At 40.3% G+C, this 25,400-nt stretch overlaps 2 protein-coding genes and 1 long non-coding RNA gene across 4 annotated transcripts in view; all 3 read right to left on the bottom strand.

The window, feature by feature from the left end:
* LOC145458615 (uncharacterized) overlaps nucleotides 1-25,400 on the bottom strand; it is a 361,279-nt gene that overhangs the window by 2,366 nt on the left and 333,513 nt on the right. The gene's annotated exons all lie outside the window — the stretch shown is intronic.
* LOC145458612 (vesicle transport protein SFT2B-like) lies at nucleotides 271-9,257 on the bottom strand. Of its 2 annotated transcripts, none has more exons than XM_080337032.1 (5): nucleotides 9,173-9,257; nucleotides 3,306-3,407; nucleotides 2,036-2,197; nucleotides 632-667; nucleotides 271-570 (listed from the first exon to the last, which is right to left on the bottom strand). In XM_080337032.1, exons 1-5 carry the CDS (start codon nucleotides 9,236-9,238, stop codon nucleotides 442-444), a joined length of 495 nt encoding a protein of 164 aa, XP_080193158.1. In that variant the 5' UTR covers nucleotides 9,239-9,257; the 3' UTR covers nucleotides 271-441. The 2 variants fall into 2 exon arrangements, with proteins under 2 accessions (XP_080193158.1, XP_080193157.1); XM_080337031.1 differs by lacking the exon at nucleotides 9,173-9,257 and adding an exon at nucleotides 5,967-9,150.
* On the bottom strand, nucleotides 16,827-23,431 carry LOC145458611 (uncharacterized). The gene is made up of 2 exons (XM_080337030.1): nucleotides 22,930-23,431; nucleotides 16,827-20,273 (listed from the first exon to the last, which is right to left on the bottom strand). The coding sequence occupies exons 1-2, from the start codon at nucleotides 23,358-23,360 to the stop codon at nucleotides 20,024-20,026; spliced, it is 681 nt and encodes a 226-aa protein (XP_080193156.1). The 5' UTR covers nucleotides 23,361-23,431; the 3' UTR covers nucleotides 16,827-20,023.

Here is a 25,400-nt window from a genome sequence, read left to right as displayed (position 1 = left end):
AACTAAATCAACTTAAAATTTGATGTTTCATTTCTCTCATCTAATTAATGGATAATCGTTCCAACTTCTTGCATTTTGAAATTGAGATACAAAATTCTGATATCTTCGGTAGACTAGCGGAAACATGCCACGGCCTGACACCAGCGGTCGAGAACCACAGGTCTATACTACGTACAGCTGCAAACAGTTGTCTGCAATCGCAAAATCACTCCACCCATACACTCCAACGACCTTGGTTCCGTTAAGATGGAAGATATATGATCCTCTGGCTGCATCCGCGCAACTTGCAAAGTTCATTTTATTCAGTGATGAGTAAGGAACAGAAAATCTATCGCCTATAAGGCTAATATGTAAGAGATAGGCGCGTAATATCAATCATTGAAATCCGAGAGGCACTGCATTAAGGCAGAATTCCGACAATATAGTCCGGGAATTATCGCATCAAGACAAGCAGGATCCAAAGCACTTCTTGACGGCGTCCCGCGCGAATGGAATGTAAGAGATGGAATACCACGAGAATGCGAGGAACTGCAGGACGCAGAATAGCAGACATAATATCTTGTTGTGCCACTGTAAAGAAACTCACGGTCACTCGCAGGGCAAAACCATGCAATTCACTTCGAAAACTTACCCATAATCCAGCCATCAATGTGAGGGCTAACATCAGCTGAACGAAAATCGTCAAAGGTTAGGTCATCAGCAGTGAAATAGTTCGCAACAATAGCGTTGAACTGATGGGCCGCAGAGGCAGAGGAGTACAATATTGACTAGCTTGTCTAATTATTATCACAGCAAAACATATTATCTTGTAATTCTTGCCTAATTTATCCCAAATGTTGTGTGCCAATTTCGAACAATGGAGAGTATTTTGTTGCTGTGAAATAACGATGACAAGTGAACAGGCTTGCGAATGGCAGCCATCACAGCAATGGGAAGAAATTTGATTATAAAATTAACGGAAACTGACAACACTAATGATATATTCTCAGTAATAACGTGGTTATTATGTCATATGCCATACTCAAATCTGTTTAGGTACTAGTTGTTGCGAAAATGTCACAGAGAAAGAATTCTCAAAATATTTCAAGCAGAGCATCAGAAAAGATGGGTCCCAGAATCTTTTTAAACCGAAAAGTGTGCCACGACTATAAAAAGGTCGAGAACCACTGCACACATCCTATCAGATTTCAGACAGCAAATACATAACTCAATCTGGGTTTAATCTGAGTAAGCACCGGCCGAGGTCGACGACATAAAAGTGCCAATTAACTATGCAATCATAGGGTACGGTGAAACATGGTTAAAACAAAGGCCCTCGTTTAAAATGTGTTTTTTATTGTGTTTTTGTTTTCAAGCCATGACGTCACGAGTATTCAAATTGTGACGCCATAGTGGAATGACATTGACAATTGAAAAGATGGGGTAAAAGTAGCCCCTTTGACGAAATATCTGTACTATTGCTATTGAACCGACTATATTTTGAGGGTTCCATACATCCCATATCGATATGCGTCGGCTAGATCGGGTTGTAATTGTCCGTAGGCTCATACAACATGTTTTTTGGAAAGTATTTACACAATTATGGCTAATTTTACAACTTGAAAAAACACAATTTTTTTAAAGGCCTTCGTTTAAAACACTGTTTAAAACACGTTTTAAACAAAGTGTTTCAAAACACTGTTTTGAATGCAACCCTAGGTACGGTATTGAAGATCAGATGACTAATTGGTGACAATACGATATTCCAAGTCCAACATCATTATTGGTAAACAAAATCCCAGCTAAGTATTCCAGCAACGCATTCCCAGTACAGCCTTACATTCAAATTCATTTTTATTTCAATTGTTCATTGTCGGCATTGTGTTCAAATTACGGTGTGTATGATACCTTCAGTACGTATATGCACATATCTACATCTACAATCACATTAATAAACATCTTAGAGCAGGTAGCTGAGCTAATTCCATGGCGGAGTGATGACACTAATCTCAAAATGCCGCCTACCGTACCTCACTAAACCATAAATCCAACTTACAATCATAATAACTGTGGCGATGATCCGTGTTTCCTTGAACATGCTCTGCAACTGCGACATAGGCCCACGCAAGAAAAATGTACTTCCAATCGCGGTCAAAGTGCCACAGGTATATAATACAGCGAACCCTGTGTAGTTTCCAAAGAAAACTAATATGACCCCCTGAAAATAGAATTTGAAAAGTGGTTGCGAAAGGCAATGCACCAGCCGAAGCTCTTCACCGCAGCAGTCAGTCAAATGAGCCAGGCAAATATAAGCACAGCAGTGGTCAGTAACAAAGCATATCTGCTATTTGAGAGTGCTCAAGTAGCGCTTGACTACTTTCGCTGTAAGATATTCTCAGACTACTTACACATCAACAATTTTTGTACACGAATACTCAAGTATTTCCATGACTATTTAGATAAGAAATCTTCAGAACAACCGAACAATGTAGTCCTTGGATCACAGAAACAGAGTTTGGTAAATGACACCTACTTGTACATCATTAGTCGAAAAGATTCATCTGGCCATTTTATATTAACTTTATTTATTTATATATAAGCTGCCAGTGTCGATTGACAAAAATAAATCTTGTTCCGATCTACTTCAAATCACCCGGGTAACTGTCAAACCATTCCCTTTCCACCACCTCTAAGTTTAGAATTTCTTCTAGTTCTATTTATAACTAAGAAAAATATGTTCCTTCCGAAAACTGTGGAGCTGTAGCTAGGCTACATCACGTCTTAACTACTTATTAATTAGTAGGGCCAGGCAAAAGCAAGTACCCGTATGATTTAATTCCGAGTACAAAGCTTTGCGTCGGATGGAGTATTCGAGTAACACCTATTATGCCATCGTAACAGTGACATTGACCTGGATAGTTCGAAAAATGTCGTCAAAAATAATATATTTCTTGACCATAACTATTTCATCGCGTTTTGTGACAATGCAGCACAATGTCGTGGTAACAAATACGTAGAACTTTGTGTGACAAGTTTTGAATGCAGAGTTTTGAAAGACCGAGATTTTGAGGCTCACACGGCGGGAAATATCGAAACTAGATTTATCATTGCTAAATTGGTGTGATTGACGGGTGTATATTTTCATTATTTGTACTCTCAATACTAGACTTGAAGTATCACAATTGATACTCAACTCAGATGCAAGTACTGAACTCGTTGCGCCCGGCCTAATTATTAGATCAGTTTGACCTCAAAAGGCATATAGTACATCGCACACATCGTCACTGATTTCTAGTGAAGAACAGCATATCCTACCGAGTACTCACCACTATTGAAAAAATAATACCAATAACGCAACACCCAATAAATCCTTGAATTCTGGTCTGATAGCTCAGAGAGGGACACAGGCTTTCTCCGCCGCCAGTAACCTGCAAGAGAATTGAGGCGAGTAAGAACAGGCAGGGTTATATTGATAGCGGTTCGATCATCGTAATGAGATGATTTGATACAACGCGGACATGAAAATAATGTAGAATCAAGTTCATAACCGTTGCTCGTAACTTTTTATAAGTAACTATTTTTTTAAAAGCATATCCAAGATGAAAATATAAATCGGGAACGTAGAGTTGTACACTCATGTGAGTAGAGAAAGAGTCTTTAGTAGTCTCTATGCAGAAGAAATGTCCCCGTATTACGCAGGACCATAATGCATTCAGCATAACAAGCAGGGCTGCAGTAGTGGGGTACAGACATTGTCCACAAGGATCCCAGTGTGCCACATCTAGACATTCTTTTTAGAGAAGTAAGGCAGTTGGACAGGAAAATCTATTGGAGTTTCCATTCCATCGATTATGAATTATGATTTTCTCAGCAATTATTTGAATCGCAATCTCACAAAACACTTGGCCCAGAATGCCTAGCTGGCAGTCAAAATCGAAACCGTATTCTCAAAAGGAATCAATGGTATTTTATCTCGTAATTAACCATGCAGATAATTGTTCACTTCATAGAAAAAAAACATGGCACAAATATTTCATGCTCCACTGAAGGGTATGGTGTTTCCGAGTGCTGCAAGCAGGGGAAATTCTATATGTGAGGTAACATTGATTGATTCATACGCTGTGGAAATTCACCAGATAGTAATGAATTTCCAAGATAAGTCATGCCAACAGGACGGCCACAGGCTGAAATCAAGATATGACCATATCCAGATTTTTATCATGCTTGTCTCAATGTATCGGATCGGAAAACAAAGCTGCAACAACATACGAACAGAAAAATTGCAAAATCCATCAATTCCTACAAGAGAGTGCGTTACAACTATTAAATCGGAAGGGGCATGCATAATTCATAATCAAAATCAGACATGCATCCACACTAAGATGGAAATAGCCGTAATGAGAAAGGAATGTGTGAAATGAGATATTTGTCGGTTGTCGCAGATACCTGGGTACCGTACTACTATTGTTGTATCTGTAAGAACTGAACTCGTATTGCCAAGGTATATCATCTTGGCCACCTGGCATTATTACTGTGTTACGACATTCGTCAATTAGAAGTTGGACCCCTAAATTTGTTCAATCTAAATCTTCACACAAAATACAGCATGAACAAGTTTTTCACGCTACAATCATTAATAAGACTATAGGTATGCACATTCACATATCCCGTAGCATATATTGCCTAACAGCTATCATGCGATTTTTTCCCATTGATTAGCAAAGTGGAGCCATGGCCAACTTCAAGAAATACTCATGCTCATAACAAATGACAATTATACTGTCAGGACAGATGAAACATACACAGCAACAAGACGATCTATGTCTATCGTTCAATGAATACACTAATGGCTGGTTACAATTTGATGATTTTCAAATTGCAATGTGACATAAGCCGTTATGATCGGTAGAGTATAACCACAACTTCATGAGACATGTGAAATTACAGAAATCGCATTCTCCGCCTACCTCACTCAAGCACGCCACTAGCGCAGCAAGAAATCAATAGAAAATTGGATTAGTTGGCGAGATTAGTGTGTTCAACACCCAAAAATCCGACGAAAATAGGCCAAGCGTGTCCCAGGGCTTTCATCAAAGTCATTAATATTGATGTCAGTGTTACGATTCTAGAGCAAAATCGTATCCCTTGTCAAAAGCAAAATTTTGCAGTAAGCATCGAGCATGTAAAAGCAATGAATGTGAACATCAGTTTTGGGACGAAGGCAGTCTCAAAACAATATGAATCACTGACTCTGGCTTGTCGCTACCAGGAAATGTAGATTAACCTTATTACGGTACGTGCCCAGGTTCAATTTTGCATATCATCATTGTCCAGTGTCGATTATCTTCTCTAATATCTCACATCTTCTCAACATGGTATATAAGGTCTAAGGCAGGGATGTCAAGCTCTGATTATACTAGGTCAGATTCAACCTTTTCATCAGCAACGATTCGGGTGTCCACGGATACAATTTTTAGTCATAGCAAGAAAAAATTCTCCCCTGAGCTGATATACTTTGAAAATACACACTTGAACAAATGACTTTGTAAGCTCAAGGACCTTCAAGTCAGAGGGGATCGATGGATTAGGGTTTTGGTATCAATTGACCGGTCTAGCCCACACACAAACAAAGTCTTTGAACCCAGCCCACGACCCAACTTGATTAGAATAATCTGTTTATTACCATAGCTTTTTGAGCTGACATTTATCAGGGGTTACCGTAAGCGTCAGCTATAACGTGAATATTCAAAACTTAGTTTAATAACAATCATATTGGTAATTATGACATCAAGCATTCAAATTGAGTTACACAACCCTGCTTTAGATAATATCAAGCCAAATTAATATTCGAATTATACAAAATTGGGATGATGGCGATGAAAACAAATTGCTCAGCCCAACGAAAACCGAAAACTATAATCAACCAAATCATAATGGGTGAAATGCCAGGTCTCTAACACGTGTCTCCATGAAAATGGGATCCTTACATCGCCTCCAAGGATGCTAGATTCCTCATCGTCTCTTTCGTCGTTGTTGAGCATTTTTCGTAATGAATCCATTATCAATATTCAAATTTAGATCCTAGTTAGGTACTACAACACGCAGAGGTGAACAAAGCATGGTCAGAAGCATTATAGTCAAGTAGAATTGCTTGGAAAGCGGCGGTGGGAAACAAATGAATATCTGCTACTACACTCGTTCTCTTTGAAACTTATTTACACACGAGGCACACTAGATTCATTTGCAGAATAAGCCCGTTTGCTTGTCACAAAAATGGAAGGGTTTGACAGTTAACAGTGCTATTGGCATATGCCAGTGCATGAAGGTTAATGTAGGCTACAATATACATCTTCACAACACCAATTTAGGTCTACCCAACAAAACAGCAATTGTTCATTACAACCACAGAAATCTCAAGTTGAGCTTTACTAAAAGATTTTCAAGAATGCTAATTGCATGATAGCACTTCAATGAAACAAGGATTACTCTACGGAATGATAGGCATATCTAACAACAACAATACTGAAGCACAAATTTAAGCAAGGACCACATCAGCAAAACTTACAATACAACAACGGCACCCACTAGCCATATCTCAATTCAAACACTGCATCAATTGAAATCATCCTGCCCAAGCGCTGGTTGGCAACCTTATGGTGAATTTGGTACAAACCAAAGCTAACTAACAAAAGACTTAGGAAGTGATGATGACTAAGTAAACGTTACTGAGGATGTCACCATAATTGGTATATTTGTACATGCCATATCTAATAAGTTGCTTAACAAAATGCAGTTATGAAATCACGATATGATATTATATAGGCATGGAGTAAATTAAAGACACCAGTTCCTGCCATATAGGTCAATTGAAAATCTACCTCTGAATAGTTGAAGTTGAACAAAAAACTATGAAATTTATCTCTATGTAAGGCAAATTATTCAATAAGTTTATACTATAAATCTTTGATAAACTGCTCAACATTGGATGATATGATCAACTTCCTGTATTACCATAAACATTTTGTTGCACCATATAATAGAAGTGCTCATTCAGCCCACACTAATACTGGGAAGCAGAGGCAATACCTGAATAGTAAACTTACGATATCCTGAATTGAATAATTGAAAATTACAAATCCAATACAGATGGTCAGCCCCAACAAATCCATACTCAAGTGATTCAGCTGTAAATACAACTTTATTAATGGTAATGTCAATAAGATATATGAATTAACCAACATCCAGCCACATCAAGCAATTCAAAACCGAATCCCTACCAATACGCGTTGATCAGTTAAAGCTGAGATACTATTTCACATTGGTGGTGATACTGCTCACACACGTTAGAGGAGATCACTTCCTTTTTTGAACCTTGTAGACTTACAACAAGTCTCTTCACAAAGGATTGTGGGTTGTAGTTTCTTAGAACTGCCATTATGGCATGACTTGAAGAATGATTGGTAAGTGGAATTATCGCGGAAACCAAAACTTTTGCGAGAAAAAAAATTTCATATTATAGTGGCACGGTTTGGTTACATCGCTAAAGTATACGAAGAAACAAGCCATTGGTAAGCAGGCAGGTACAGCACAGCACTGATGGTGATGGGTGATGGATGTGTGATAAATGTATATTACTGCCATGCAACTGGTGTTGTGGCATACAGTGTGTGAGGCAATAAGTTCATTGAGAATATTTTGCATTAGTCAGCACATTACCGCAAACTAGTCTTAACCCAATAATGGCACAACCTTTTTTAATATAAAAGGATGACATGTGGTGGACTTCAAATTATCATCATTTACATGGCATCAATGCAAAGAAAACTGGTTATTACAATAAAAGCAGTGCTGCACCGTCACAGTTTATTCAGTGCATTAAATCAACAATAATACATGATTCCACTCTTGTCATAACATATAGATTTCAATAGATTCGAATAATACTGCAGCAGTAATCATGAATAGATTTTTTATTATTTAAACCAATCGGTAGAATCAAAATGAAAATAGCCTAATTCGGCTCCAAAGCGGTAAATGCACTAATAAAATTATAAAATAAAAAATGATGCGTAATCAGGATGCAGCAACTGCTAGGTATCCAGTAAATTATAGAGTGTATGACGGACTAATATAATAAGCACGCCATATCTGAACTTTCTGAATTGAAAAGATTTTGTTGAAGATTCAGGTTTTAAAATATTAGCGGATTTAGGATTCAAAGTTCAGTGAATGCGAATAGGCCAGGCATTATCTTACGCAGGTCCAAATACGAAATTTATAGGCCTAGTAAGCTAATAATAATAACAAATCATGGATTGTGGTTTCTGCAACTGGCTTCAAAATCCGGAACTTCCTCGACTGATATTACACACATGTATCGAGCCATGCGCCCCATGTTCAGCTAGCCACAGTGGTGCAGAGACCCGACCGAAGTCGACATACCCATAAGGCCATAATGAATAACGGCCTAACCCAATTGATGGTGACACGCATTTAATGAGGGTCATATAGGAACAGTGGATCAGTGTACATTTGGATCACTGCCTAATAAGGTATGCGTATAGCAGGCTACTAAAGCCATAGGCCCACCAAATATTACCGTGTGCAGGCAAATGTAAGTGTTCGCACACAACGAAAAAAAATGCCGCCCCCATCCCTGACAAAATGCACGAATTGCGGGTTCTCGATTTTACATCGTCTCTTATGACATATGTTTTCACAGTAGAGGTTTTCATCCTCGCCATGTGCAATTGATTGCGGAAAAGGTATCTCATTTCAAGTGGCTTTGCCATAAACCAAACTCACAACACGATCCAAACTTGAACGTAGATATTATATTTATATATCCTTGCTCTTCCATACGTTCAAGGAAACAGTGTCCTATACAAGTATACAGAACATTTACAGGCAGAAAAAATTCGTTGATCCCCTTCTATTTATAAAATCCTAACAAGTTAACAAAATACAGTTTATCCTCCTTGTGATACAGCCAGAAACGGCACTACCAGCGCAGTATATATAGTTATATGCTTCAATATGAAATGAATTCGCAGTAGACACCCACCGGTTGTAAGTAGCAAGCATCACATTCAACCAGAACGACATCCGTTACCTTCAGCCTTGGGCTTAATCGTATAAAAATTGGGCTGTTCGCTGTTGTATATATTGGTATTCATCAAGTCGTTCAACTCACCGAAGTGACTAGTCCATCTTCACCGCCATCATCATTCCCATTTAGAACGCTTCTTAACTTATCCATTATCACTAGTATCAATACTGCAAATACGGTTTGAACATGTTGTTAGCATTGGTGCCTATGCGGGTCATTACGCTCAGTCTGGCAAGGGCCGAGGATATTATATATCGGAGTCGGCAGTCGCCAGATCACTGATGCAGACTGCCGAGGATACGAGTGTGGCTCGCAGCTCTGCCCAAGTGCCCATTGAAGTAAGATGATATCAAAAGAGAAAGAACATGGATGTGGTGACGGTTGAAGGGTAGAATGCGAATGTAGTACCATTCTACAACCCTAACCGTAGGTTTACTAGGTTAGTCATCTATTATATCGGGCCAGCAAGTCAGTATTCAGTAACCACAAGTCCACAACCAGTCCGCATCCGCATCCGCATCCTATTGAAATCACTCTTAGATAGTACTGGTGTACTGTTGCTGCGAATATAAATTTGCTATCAGTCAGTCATCAGTCAGTCAGTCAGGTTTATTAATATTTTCATCGTTTCAAAACATCACAAGACTGCGATACAATGAAAAGATAGGAAGGTGTCGAAACAACTTGGAGTAGCCATTAAGATCAGCCACCCACCTTAGCCTAGGTGAAGTAAATAAGAGGCATGCACACTGAATGAAAAGTGCTATGTGAGAAAGTCAGTGTATACTTTGCCGTCATCATGTGTCATCCATGTAATGATGGCAATAATATACTTTAGCGATTGCGCTGAAAATGTGCAACGACGACTCCAGCAGACTGAACGCGGTACAGAAAATCACGTTGTGTGCGGAATCGGCAGAAATAATAATCACCATCCATCGTCACGATTATCTACTGTCTTTTTTGTCTGTGGTTATAAATCAATCAATCAGGCATAAATCAATCAGGTTTATTAATATTATCATCGCTTAAAAACATCACAAGACTGCGATACAATGAAAAGATAGGAAGGTGTCGAGACAACTTGAAGTAGCCATTAAGATCAGACACACACCTTAGCCTAGGCGAAGTAAAGAATAGGGCTGGGCACAATGATTCGAGTACTCGAATCTGAATCGAGTAATAATTCTAATGATTCGAGTCGAGTATTATAACGCGATATTTTCGAGTAGTGACGATTTACGATTCACACCACGGAAAGTTGATTTATCGACGAGAATTATAGTTTCGATACTAGTTTCCACTTCGGAAGGCTGCAAACCTTGATTGGCCGTATCGCAGCATACGAAACACATAGTACAAAGCTACTAACGATATTGGAAAGAACATATTTCTGAAGTCATGATCAACCCACAACATGTCACAAAGTGCAATGACACTGGTATAGTCGAAAACATTCCAAATAATCTCTATTGTGATGGATGACAGGCGTTATATTCGCTGTCGACGCATAAAAGGTGCAAATTTGAGCATGGACATCCTACATACTGTTATTACGTCATAATGAGTGATACTCGAAAACTCGACTCGACTCGAAGCATAATGCGTGATTCAGAATCGAATCACTCAGGTACTCGATTTTGCCCAGCCCATAGTAAAGAAGAGGCATGCACACTGAATGAAAAGTAATGCAGAGAATATAAGACGCAAGCGACAAAATGAGGTGGCATGTGGCGGAGGGCGAGGTCGATGTTTGGTCGTGGTCCGGTAATCCTGAAGACTGACTATAGTATTCATTTAGAAGAAATTGCTTGTATTTCGACTTGAATGCAGACACCGGACATGCTCGACGACTGTCGGATAGCCGGTGAGATGCTGTTCCACAATTGGGGTCCGGCATACTTGATATAGCAATGCGTTTTCTTGTATTCATGGTGTTTGTCGACGACTATGGTCATAATTTTTACCAGGCCGATTTTACTGTGGTCGTTTGTCGTTTTTCTGGGGGTCTCGAAAAGGGGCTGACCTTTTGTTTGGTAATTTGATTCCCAAATGATAATAATAATATTCGCTGGGTTATATATTTCTGAACAAGTCACACACAATGTACAATGCGATAGGACACAATGCGATGTAATGACCAGATAGGAAGATGTCGAACGACACGCATGCAGTTGCGTTTAATCTAACATCCACCTCGGCCTAGGGTGCCCAATGTCGTAGTTCTTTTCGATGTTGATCTTGTTCAAGCCGTGGCCCTTTCTACTAGTTCTTTCCATTCCTTGTGAGTGCTTTCTTTCGTCGGGTCTTTAACTGGGCTACCTCTGCAATATGGGGCACAAAAGGTACGGGACGCGGTTGGTTTCCTCACTTGGTTACCACATTTCATCCCTTCTTGATACCTTGTGGTACTCAAGTAGTCGTGCTACCTAGGATTTTTATGCATCAACATGAGCACAACCTAACCAGAGGTGGTCAAAGTAGCAAAGAAAGCTACTCAACTAGAAGTAGAAGCAGTGACGCAAAAATCTACTCAAGTACGAGTAGAAGTAGTCATTTTAAAAACAGCCTAAAACTACTTGAAGTAGAAGTAGAATTGACTGACTTTAAATCTACTCAAGTAAGTAAGTAGTTGTGAAAACGATCGTAATTTGTTCGCATAGACGCCAGTGTTGGGATGACTCGAGTCATGACTTGACTCGAGTCAGACTCGAGTCAGTTTTTCGTATGACGCTTATGCTGCGCAGTGCTCATATTTACCGGCCCGCTTGTATGATTTAAATCGAACAAATAGTTTGTGCGTTTATATTATCACGGATGTGTAGACGGGTAGTGTAGGCTCTTCTGCCATATCAATTTGTTTCAACTTCTCGAAGCTTCGCATTAGGTCCTATATTTTGGATGATAACTGACTGTATCATGTAGCTGTACAGTTGTAGCAGTTCTACGTGTGCATGAGGGATACAGCGTCTTTTGTATGTATATTTAACTAGATATTCGTTATTTGATTCAAGATAAATGATCCCTTAATCTGTCTCTCACGCAGCTAGCAAAATGTAATGACTTTGAATCACCACTCGTACTTCAAAAATTCAATTTGACTTGAATTGTGACTTGACTCGTGACTCGACTTGACTTGACTCGACTTGACTCGAGTCACCTCCAAAAAACGAGTGACTTGACTTGACTCGAGTCACCTTTGAAAATCGATTGACTTGACTTGACTCGAGTCAAAATCTGCAATGACTCGAGATGACTCGTGACTCGAAGGTAGTGACTTGATCCCAACACTGAAGACGCTCAAATAAAAGCTGCAAATTGAGCTTTATATGTGATTAGTGCGGAGCGGATCGACAAATTCTCTGGTCCGACTCCGATTCGGTTGTTCAATTCTCTGGTCCGGATCCGATCCGGATCCGGCCAGAAATGAAAAAATCCGGTCAAAAATCCGGCCCTACACGGTACGAGGGTTGCGTTAATTTATAAATACGGCTCGTTTATATTCGCACTGGCTTGGCGGTTACTTGCGTGTGGGTGGTTGGTAGTTATTTAGTTACAAAATTCATGCTTATCCATGAAGATTCTGGCCGTATCAAAACAGTAGTGATCCGGCTCCGATCCGGCTTCGGCCAAAATTGAAAAATCCGGCCGGATATCCAATCCTGCTCCGGTCCATGCTCCGCACTAATCTGCGGAAGGTGCAGAGCTTCATTCATATTGATGCATCCCAGGAGGTATAAGTTTTCGAGAGCATAAGCATTCGTCCGCATCATGGGATGAAAATGATAGGATTGATATGGGAATGTGATACTAATCCTCTTTTACTCGAACATCCCGATTTAGAAAATATCATGGTATGGCGCTCTCCCCCGTAGTATAAGGCGCGTAGTTTGGTCGAAGAGTAACTCGGAGAAGTGGTGTCGGATACGGGGTTAACACCAGAGGTGGTCAAAGTAGTCAAAAAAGCTACTCAAGTAGAAGTAAAAGAAGCGACGAAAAAATCTACTCAAGTACGAGTAGAAGTACTTCTTTCATAAGCAACTTAAAACTACTTGAAGTAGAAGTAGTATTGACTGACTTTAAATCTACTCCAGTAAGTAAGTAGTTGTGAAAACGATCGTAATTTGTTCGCATGAACTGTCAAAATCTGCAAATGGAGCTATGCGGAAGGTGTAGAGAGCTTGATTCATATTGATGCATCCCAGGAGGTGACAATTTTTGACAGTATAAGCAGTCGTCCACATCATGGGATGTAAATGATAGCACTGATATGGAAATGCGATACTAATTCTATGTTTACTTGAACACCCCGTTTTAGAGAATATCATGGCATGGCACCCACCCCCATGTTATAGGGCCCCTAGTTCAGTCGGAGAGTAATAAGGAGAAGTTGTGTCGGATACGGCTTTAACACTTTGCGCGATTAGTATACTTCAATTAAAAATACGGCATATCGTAAAAATGCCATATAGTGTATAGCTTTATTTTCGGAAAATATATGGCAGTACTGCACTTGCTTTTATACTTCAACATAACATATATGTTTTTCCGGACAATAGAACTAAAACTATAATTAGAACTCAACGTATAATACTCGTAATTGAAAGAAAATTACTAATACTACTTATAAAAAGGGGAAAATATATTTCATGGCTTTTGTCCAGAAAGTTTCAACATTGGTCTGCTAGAACAGGTCAAACGTTAAAAAAAAGTCAAGATCCACTTTTCCAGATCAGGACACGTCATGGGCTGCTAGGTATAATAGGTTATTGCTAGATTGTGAAACTATAGATAACTAACCTACGGATAGATGGGCAACACGAGAGTCACGGTCGAGTGATGCGACAACGGCAGATTTGTTGTCGCTTCATAGCATGAAACGGGAGCGTAATTGCTAATCCCATAGATGACGACCCGAGCGCTCAAATTAAATAAAGTTGATCTTATTTGAAAGCTACAGTCGACTTGTTCTGTTCGGTTTACATATATATTTACGAGCAAACATTTTCGACCAGGAGCAATTGAACATTAACAAGACAAGGCTGCATACCAATATAACTGGTGATATGAATTTCAGGGTTGGAGCGTAATGCTTTGATAGCAACGAAACACTCCTTGTTCGTGAAAAAAACAGCCTTGGCGATAGGGCATCCGCAATAAGAATGCGCCAAATCTGATAGCCGAGCTTTAAGAGCATTGTCCGACTTATGACGAGTTTCAGCCGAAAATATTCGGGCTAATTTCAATATGAATATACTATGCAATTGTATATTGAAGTTCTGTACCTCCAAGAAGCTGTTCAAATAGTGGTTATGTATATCACAGGATAAAATGGATTTCGTGGCGAGGTTACAATCCCTGCATTGGGACAAATTAGGAAATACTTCGGAATTTTTTTTATTTCAAACGACTGTTCACTAATGTGATGAGACTGACAACTTCAAATCGAGAAGGTTTCGCAGACATTACAAAGTCACCCTGATTGACGTTACTATCTCCATATTTTTATTTTTTCCACAAACCCCCACTAAACGTCTCTAAACTGCAATATGTTTGTATCAGAAGGTTATTGGAAAATTGGCAAGGAAAATGAATTCCCACACTACGATCATAGCAATTTACTACGTTGTAAATTGCTATGCTACGATAGTTTATGTCAGACGATTATTATGATGATATGATTCATGAGGTTTTAGTAGTTGTATGTGAAACTGCCTCATGCTTTCTCAACTACAAAAATAAAATAAAAATTTGGTTATCAACCATTTTGAAAGTTAGAGGTCTCGCGGACCCCCTGAAATTGCTTCGCGGACCCCTAGGGGTCCGCGGACCCCCGGTTGAGAAACGCTGATATAGTGGTTGCATGCGTGGTGCACGAGCGCAATTTCAGGCCCGACATAGTCGTCGACTAGTCCATCTCACATTTTCATCACAATATCTATAGAACTCAGTAACATGTTTAGAATTATACGATGTAGCCTACCATATTTTCAGTCAACTTCCTCATCGCACCAATCGTTAATCCAACACAACGTATCCGTATCGCTCATCGTCTTATTAACAACGGGCCTTTTATTACGAATTCGATGGGAGAACACCATGCTGTCACATTATCTGAAAGGGGGCCTGGGATGGAAAAAGGATATAAAGCCTATGTTCCATAGCAAAGGTCGAATCCTCATGCTGTCGTAAAGATATATATCCTTCATATGATGTATAAAAACATACATCCACCTCCCTGTCGGCACCGTCTGTGTCAGTTTCCAGCTTTTGCCGGTCCATGAGAGCGTATTTATGACTCCCTTTCGAAACTACTTCCATACTTGAGTACTTTTCGAAGACAGCAAATTCTACTTCTAATTGAAGTAGTGATGAACTGCTTTAGAAACCACTGCTGCTAATCGTTCCTGAGTAGAATTCTGCGTTACTATACTTGTACTTCTATGTAGGCTAAGAAGACTTGTTGACTACTTTACTCACCTCTGTATAAAAGCACAATCTAGCCAAAACCACTCCCCCAGCCTTACTTAACTTGACCGAAACTTGCGCAACCTCTGGCGGTAGGATATTCTGACATCGCCAAAGCAGCCTATATCCATGTTGAATTGTTGACATCGCTGACATCGTCCACGTCGCTGAGGACATCGCCAATTGATATCGTCACATTGCTGCTTTCTTTCATGTTTGGGCAATTTTTTGTTGAGCCTAATAAACAATTTTATACCGTTCGGTGACGTCATCATAGATATTGACTTATCGTATTCAACTGGATATTGGATCTTGCTGCAAAAAACTATTTCTGAAATACAAGTGTAAGGCACTGCATGGTATTGGTGTGTCTGTGTATGAGGGAGATTTCAATACTAGAGATACAGATTACCACAGGTGGCTTAGTAATCATCTGACTTATATCAACTTATATAGACGGAATTGAAACTTTGGTCCAGCGGCGATGTAAATAGTCCCCGTGCGATATTGTGGGGCTATGACTCAGTCTCTGCCAGTATAGCACTTTAACACACAAATTTAATTACCGTTTCAAACGGTCCGTTTGCGGTCACACGAGAGCGAGCATCGACGCGAAAGAACATAGCATGGATTCTGAAGTTTTCTCACTGTCTGACCGTAGTGTCCTACACTCAGTGGTGGCTTTTGGGGTGGGCGAGGTGGGCGGTCGCCCGCCCCCACCCCCTCCGCTTTCGAAGTATTACGTATTTTTTTTCAACCGTTATCGTTTGACGAATAGCCGCGATAATCCGTGTACCCATCAAGAAGATGATACCGTACAGATGGGTTAATAATCAAATCGATGCATTCGTTAGAAAAGTCCAATATTACTTGATGTACTGCAAATGACAGATTTTACTACCAGGAAATGTTTATTCCTGCAGTTTTTAGGCGAAATAATTTGTAACCACACTTTTTGACTTAATATGTTTGCAAAACGATATAGAAACCGCAATGATGTGTGAAAGGGGGGTCTGGGGGCGGAGCCTCCCAGAATCCGCGATGACTTACACATAGGGACCACCAATCGTAAAGCCATCACTGCCTACATTGACCAGTGACCACTCATGTTTGGTAGACTAGACACAAACCATATCGCACCATGACTCACTGCACTTAAATCACAACAACTGCTCCATTTGGCCAAAGGCAATTTGAAGCAATATTTGGCCGGCTTCCCGAGGGCGAATTTGGTAAAAGCCGAATCAAAAGATAGCAATTGCGACACTGATCACGAAACGTTAAATTTTATTCTGTTCATGGCCCCGGAACCAACAAAGTCTCGAATTTTGCATTGTGGCGAAATCATCGCGTCGAAGAGAAACGAAGCATCGGCTCAGGAGCAACCACTCCTACGACCGAGTAGAATAAAGAGACGTCTCCGTCAAGAGTAAATCACGTCGCCGGAAAAATGCTTAATCGGCTGCACGACAGTGCCCGGTCGAAACGTCAATACAAACAGGGACCTAACGCAATTTGATCAGTAGATCGCAGTATCGTTGACCCCGGGAATTAGATCGCGCGCTGCTGCTATCTCCTATACTACTATATATCAGGGGTCGGGAACCTTTTTTTGTCAGAAGAGCCATATTGGCCCTATTTTTTCCATTTCAACTAACAAAGAGCCGTACATGTTAATCAACTGCTACGTCACAATTGAAAATCCGTGACGTCATGGTGGCCCCAAATCGAACTCACTACATGGGATTCGTCGTGTGAGCCACATTTTCTCTGTAAACACTCGTACTGATCATGCAGGTTTAGCTTGCAAAACTTGAGTTACGAGAACGTTGGTTCGTTGTGGTGCTCCTTTTAAATGCGAGAACCCATAATCACATGCGTAGGTGGAGCCAAACATGGTCAGTAGGGATGGTGTGAACCTCTGAAAGGTTCAGGTTCGTGTGAACGCGAACCTTTTTGAAAGGTTCTGTGTGAACACGAACGTGAACCTCGTGACGTCACGTGACGTCATACTGCTAATTCCAACCCTATCTTTCAATGGAGTGATAGCCTATATTAATGTACACGATACCTAGCGACGACTCGAGCCACATAATGCCATAATGCTGAAGTACATTTTGGCGATTCAAACGTCACTAAATGTATCAACCGGGGCAATCATATGATATATTACTCCCATAAAATCAATATCATCCGTCGTTTTGCCAATAATTTCGGAGAGGTGTTGCCAGGGAATATAAGCTTACGCCTTAACGATCTTGACCAGACCGGGCAATGTATTCTGTGTGTGAGTATTGCTACATTGGTATTGGGCAGAGTGTAATACAGGTTTTTATACTTGCTACCGATATTAGGCTACCCCAAAAGTTATACTGCTGTTACCAACACCTCAATCGCACGGATTTGGTTTTATTGACACAGTAAACATATGAAGTGAAGATAGACCCCGTACGCTATCTAGATTTGTTACATCAAAAAACGATATCGATCTCATTGATTGGTTGAATTGCTCTCTACATGTTATATATGTCGCTCGTGATGTTATGTGATTGCGGGTCAGCTCACAGCAGAGAGTCACTATATATTCACAAACGGAAATTTGGGTATTTAGAGCAGAATTTTTGTAACAAAGCAAGTAAAATCTTTGAGATTGTCAAAGTGCATGCTCGTTTTGAGTTTTTTTTATGCTGCCGGCGTCATTCATAGAGTGGCCCGCAGTTGAAATGTAATAAATTCGAACCAAAGATGTCATTATGAAGTGAAAATTGTTATGTATGAGAAAGGTTCACAGTGCAGAACCTACCAAGGTTCTGTTGTGAACGCGAACCTCCAAATTCCCGAGGTTCACACACAGAACGCGAACGTGAACCTCGGGTTCACACCATCCCTAAATTGGTCACCACAGTATTATTATTATTATTATTATTATTGAGATTTTTACAGTGGTGCTTCTCGCCTTTTTCAGGCTATGTGCACCACGACACGAATTTTTGTAATGTTCATAAATCTTCGTCTTTGATAATGTTGGGGACGACTTCTTCATTCTTTCACTCATTCATACATCATTCTCTCTCGCACCCATGCGTCCCCGTCTTGGTTTTTACTGCTGACTTGTAGCACGGCTCACTTTCAGTCTGGGATTTTCTAATGCACTGCAACTGCAGTGAGGTCGGCGACGAGGAGCCCAGAGAAAACCTCCGACACATAGAAGTATATAAGCCCACCCACTCCAAGCTATGATATCAGTGGCGCGGGGTCAGGGGAGGCAGGTGAGGCAGTGCGAAACGAGAGGTAATAAGGCACAGACGGGCCAAGCCTCGTCGTTGATAACGGAATTCATCGTAAATAACTTACAATATATTATAACTGATATTATTCGAATGCAACCGTCATTCTGATTCCGAAAATCTAAATACTGATCGATCTGTCAATTCTCAGAGTATTTGGCGGTAACATATAAGGTTGCGCTACACGCCTACATTTTATCACCAGTACTACAGAGCTACTTACCAATCAAGAACATGGATAGCATCAATGGTGCTGTTTGTAATTCGTTTTTGTAATTGTGAACTTCACGTCCACGGCACTTCATTTCGTGCCGTAGATCAGGGAGAAAATATGTATTTGAAAACTGCGTTGTGATATGGGCGTCGCCATGTCTGATATTCTCTTTGATTAATCAACGTATCCCACAATCCAAGATTTCGAGTCGGGTAAATAGAATTCGCGAGTGATATTGGTCGCCGGCGGGACATTAACTTAAATTTGTAGATTTTGAACCTTTGAACCAATACCTGAAGACGGTATTGTCTTTACCTCTCAAAGACATGTTTATGTTGTCACGACATATAATTATTCTAGCCGTGATGAAATTTACTAACAAGCAGCTGCAATATTGATCAATTCAGTACAAAAATAAATATTTGGCAAAGAGCCATATCTTATACCCAAAAGAGCCATATATGGCTCGCGAGCCATAGGTTCCCGACCACTGCTATATATGAAGTTTCTGCATGATTTGATGCGGGTCATATCCAATCATTAAAGTAACGATATATATAGTTGATCAACATGTAATAATTCAGGAAACATACTACGCAGAGCATATATATCTTTTCATACATATATGTGAGTAGTTCGGCAAAGTATACTGTTTTAAATACTATGCTAATGTCACGTTTTCTATTCCATTTTGACCTCAAATACCACGATGAATTTTCATGTTCCTGATATCAAAATTGTCACCCATATCTTCTATCGAACTCGCTTGTGCATGTGCAATGTGCATTGTGCATTTATAGCTATTCTCTTCATCGACCCACAAGAGAGGATCTGTTGTCTTCGTGCGCGCTGGGTACCTATGTATATATAGTGCCACTGTTCCTGACATAGAAGTCACGCGGCAATCGTCGAATAAATACGGAATAAATACATTGCACAGGACCCTGCATACAGTATCCGCGAAGGTCATTTAGCATATTCGGGTGTCCGTCCGAGTGCAATTCTAACACAGTGACAAGCGACATCAACATTCAGGACTGTTTCGTAGCACGTTTCGTCGGTGCACAGGTGAAAAAACGGGACGGATTTCTCCTTATACATTACGATTAGTGGCACCGATATAGGCTTCGAGTATCCGTTGTTCGTCGGCCACCCTGTGTCGAGATCTATGCATGATTTGCACAGGCAGACGGCTTCATTGATATCTTGGGGATATCTGGATAGAAAGAACTTTTATGATTCACAGCGTTTAAAAATAGGTTGCCTATATATTTTGCATGCAGGCTAATCTGCGAAATTTCGAGTTATGGCATTTCCAAGAGTAAGAAGTAAGGTTATAATAGTGTACAGTACAAAGATTATATTTTGGGTGAGCCTTGCTGACCTTGCCGGGTGCCTAGGGTAGAAGTTCGCTACTCATGAGAAGTTTTGTCCTCGGTTTCGAAATTATTTGTATCCACAAATAGTTGTATGAGCCGATTCTCATGTAGTGTTTCGCCTACTTGCCGCTATAATCCGTTTACTCGACTATGAAGGAACCCACCAAAAAGAAGCCTAAATCGTGCCGTAGGCTCAAAATTTCTCGAACCAACGACGTGCTAAGAAACTTCACTTCAAGAGTCATAAATTCATAATTCACAATTCATATGACATCGTCATATATGGTTAAATTAGCTTATGGATTGATATCTCCTTCCGTGACATGCCACTTCATTTCTTGTCGCTTATGCCTTTTTCTATACGATCTTCTTTAACTTTTCATTCAGGGTGCATGCCTCCTCTTTACATCGCCTAGGCCAGTGGTTTCCAACCTTTTTCGACTCACCGCCCCCTTATCAAGCTCGAAACATTTCATCCCCCCCCCCCCCATATAAGAAGGCGACCCAAATCTGAGTTTTATTGGCATCTCGTGACCACTGTTCTTTCTAGGCTGCGCGCGTGCGCAATTGCGCAGTGCTGACACGGTATCTGCGCACAGAAAATCTAAACTGCGCACGAAAAAGCCGCAGTGATGACCTTTTTTAGTCAACACCACAAAATTAACGAGAAAAGTGGGTAATTCGGCAGTCCAATCAAAGTGATGACCTTTTTTAAGTCGTTATGCACCGCTGTCCAAGGAACCGCACAGTGAGTTGGTGAGTGCGCGCTGCGCACAGACTCGTGAAAAATTAGAGGGAACATTGCTCGTGACTACAGACTCAGTTAGTATGCTACCTTCCTACGTGCATGAATGACGACATGCTTTGATACTTGGACCTCAATAACCTAACAGCGTTTTTCCTAAATCCTAAACGTTCGACGATAAATTAGATGGCTATTACTGTACTATTCGGTATCACAACAACTTACTGTCCTCCACAAATCTAACCGCACATGGTTATCAATGTCTTGACAATCGTCGGAGTAGGCTATAAAAATAAGGCTACTACGAGAAACAATGCTATTGTGTTACGTCTAAAAAGTAGACCAAATAAAACTACATCGGTGATTGAAAATCAACTGTTTCGCTCGCCTTCAGATGTCATACACAGGGTTGCCAACTTCGGGAAGGCTTTGCGAGTCAAATATTTCATAACATAATGCCGAACTGACTGAAATATAACCAAATTATCTTCATCGTTCGAGATGTCTTTACATGTCAATAGAAATCAGTTTCAATGGTTCAATTACGCTTAAATTACGCTGCAAAATTACGCTGCAAGATTAGTAGGCTACACTTTGGTGGAATTCATTTCCGTGCGCACTGCGCATAAGGTCGTCAAGTTGCATTTACAGACGTCAACCACAACAACCAAATCGGCACGAAAACGAACCAGCAAATTTTCCAATATATCAGCTTACTTAGTTACATCACGAATTATATATACACGTCGTCTAGACCAAGACTCAGAGCGGGTTCATAAACCCAGCTAGAAGATGTCTGGTAGCATAAATGATAACTTACATAACAAATCGGCTTTTGCAGTGGGTAGCAGATAAAGTGACTCAGGACGTATAATATCGATGAAATAGGACAACGATTTATAGGACAATGATTTATAGGACGTAATACCCCAGTATGCCTACAGCAGGTCAAAATTATGTAAAACAACCTGAAATATTTCCTTGGGTGGGCGAGTAAGTAGCACTTGCTATGCTGAAAACAAATTTTCACAGTGATAGTTGAAGAAAATCGAACGAGCGAAAGTAGTAACAACGTGCCAAACTCGAAATTCTGGTGCCAACTAACGTAAAAATGTGCTAATATTCCAAAATTTGGCCCCCAATGTGCGTCAATTGGCAACACTGGATACTTCGCAACGACACACTATAGAAGTGTTCGTGCTTTCTGACTCACGCAGAAACAGCTGATATTTGATTATGATATAACAATTGCGGTATATCAATTGAGAATAAACGTACGCCGACAACCCGATGGTACGAGGTTTAGAGAGTTCGTAAACACGTGAAATAGGTGTAATATGAGGCAAATTTAAGTGACATATAATCCTTTTCACGTATGGCAGGCTGGAATGGGTCAAGCATTGGGCCACTTTTCTATCAACATCGATCTCATATAAATTTAACTGAGCAATAAACCAAGCATATGATGAATCATATTTGACTGAAAGTTCCAACGTTTTCGCCCCCGCCTATCGCCCCCTTCGTCCGTTTTCGCCCCCCCCCATCGCCCCCGTTGCTATTTTCGCCCCCTTAGGTCGCCAAATCGCCGCCTAAGCCAAGGTGGGTGTCTGATTCCAAAGACTACTCCAAGTCGTTTCGACACCTTCCTATCTTTTCATTGTATCGCAATTTTGCGGTGTATTGAGCTGATAAAAATTGCTAATAAACCGAACCGAAACGTAATTACCTAAAACTATATATGCGCTTACCTATCTGGGTCGTGATGGTTGCAGCTGTCCCAAGGTGACAAGCTTCTAAGATTCTCGTCTTTAATGGAGTCTGGTAGAAATTCATCGCAGTGCAGGTGGGTCCTGCAGCCCAGCGAACTCGTAGCTCCTTTTTGCCAACGTTGGAATTTCATGCGCACCGAGCGACGCGGAGACTCCGTCGTCAGAACACTTTCGGTTGTGGAAGTTGCGTACTCGTTTTGCCGGACTACTCCTGTCATTTTTACAATCGACGGATTGCGAGCAATCTTGAAGCAGCTCTGCACCAGCTTTCTGGTTTTGAAGAACCGGCATTCGGATAGAATCGACAGACGCCCGTCAAATCTTTCCTTTGGTCGCGTATGTGCGGTTGCTAAAGACACAAGCACCACGATCGCGCTGGTGCTTATCAGTAGTGAACCCTTTATGTGCATTTGAGATGTTTAATGTTCGATCAACAGCAGACAGTCGCTTTAGAGAGGCCTATTTCATGAATATATCTGCAAAAGAAATGCGGCATGAACATTCTCATCTGTACACTTGCACCCGTCGATCACCAGGATGTGTCCAATCATTCTTTTCGCAATGAATTCAATGTAATATATTTAATGTAGGCTACAGTACACAATATTCATGATTCAAACCGGCTTTCTGTACCTACTCGACACAAGATATTGAACGAATAAGACGTGGCCAATTGGCCATATACAAGTAATAGAATATGCTGACACTCACTCACTACTTGTTCACGCCGTACGCGCTACTACAATTTTTGAGCAAATGATTGTTTAACATTTGGACTATATTTTTCATATCCTTGAAATTAAATATTATCATTGATCCACATGACCGCATTACTATGACCAATGACCATTGATCACTCGAAGATTTTATACAGTAATTATTAGTAATAACTACGTAGGCCTGTTTGTGTGTGTGAATGGCAACAAACTCTTGGCCCAGCACAATTCGAGATAGTTAAGTTCTGTTACTATTCGTCCATCCAACAAGGGAGACTTTACTTATGACACGCCTTATCTATATATCCAAACATCGACATTGACATTACCACTGAAAGTTGATGATGGCTATACTGCGGGTACTACTCGCACTGCGTATGTTCGCGTGATGTTGCTTGCAGACTATTTTATTCCAACCCAGCACTTTGAAGACAAATCTATTACTTTCTACTATCAACATTTCGTCAAGTAGAAATTCATTTCAGTCAATTCTATAGCTAGTCAATGCTGTCGCGATCGAACACGAGATGTGCGATGTTGCAGCTCTTAGAAGCACTATTTGCGAATTGGCTTGCACCTTGTGAATATTTTGAAGTCGGTACCACAAATAAAATTTGATACAAATGTTGCCGAGATGCTATTGTTGTAATTACTGTACTTTTCAAACCTTTCGCTTACATTTTTTACTTAAAGCATAGTATCGGAATGCGTTGGAATTATTACTTATATCTAAACAGAATTTATCCACATTGCTCTGATTGAGAGTTTATTGACAAGACTACTTCGGTCGCTATTTATTATCTTCGCTGTTAACTCGCGACATACCAGGAACTTTCTCCAGTCTGGTATAAAATTCGTACTTTACATTGTCACGAAGATTGGCTTTTTTTGATTCACACTTACAGGAAACATTCGACCGATTTCATTGACACCCACATTTTTTTATGATAATCAATTGAATGTAAACCATAGGGATTATTTGAATATCTTGCTACACATTAAAGGATTAACCATCTTGAAACGCCTTTGCAATGTTGTCGGGCAATCGCGCTTAATTGCAGTGATCAATATAAAACCGGGTTATATTTGGACAATGCGGTTAATCTAATTTTAATCCTAGGAGTGTGAATTTCTAGGAATGGTGAAAGAGACGTATGCTTGAAAGCCGCGTCACGATTGATAGTTTGGAATTTAAAAAAATGTTGCAATCACGTAGGCTTATGTGTAAGTGCATATTGGCATGACCTTCGCACATATAATAACGGGGGACTTCACGGAACAACCTTAGTACAACCTCAACTTGCCCATGCCTATATATACACGGATTTAGTGGAGGGATGAAAAAGGTCACGGTGACTTTCGGAATACAGTCAGCAAGCTTATCCCATAATAATTTGTTTTTACTTATTTCTACGAGTACTTTTAAGGTTACGCCAGTTAACCGCAAGGTTATGATTATCATAATCCACATACGCATGATGTGAGGCTGTCGAAACTGAAGCCGTATGGAGAATTACAATATTATCCAGTGTGATATTCAGAATGACCATACTGGTTCGTAATCGCCAGGATTAGCGTTTTCACTCATGTCTAGCACCCGATGTATGGCAGCCGATCACTCCTGCGGTGAAACCAAGCGGAAGATAATCCGTATACAGAGAAACATTTGTACAACATTTGAAATGTGTTGAAACCATGAAGGCGTCCGCCCTAAGTCGTCGATACTGCCTCGCC

Source organism: Botryllus schlosseri, chromosome 16, assembly GCF_051294905.1.
Source record: "Botryllus schlosseri isolate E-star chromosome 16, Bs_hap1, whole genome shotgun sequence".
Lineage (NCBI taxonomy): Eukaryota > Metazoa > Chordata > Ascidiacea > Stolidobranchia > Styelidae > Botryllus > Botryllus schlosseri.
The sequence above is the reverse complement of the archived record's forward strand: the minus strand, read 5'-3'. Positions and strand labels throughout refer to the sequence as shown.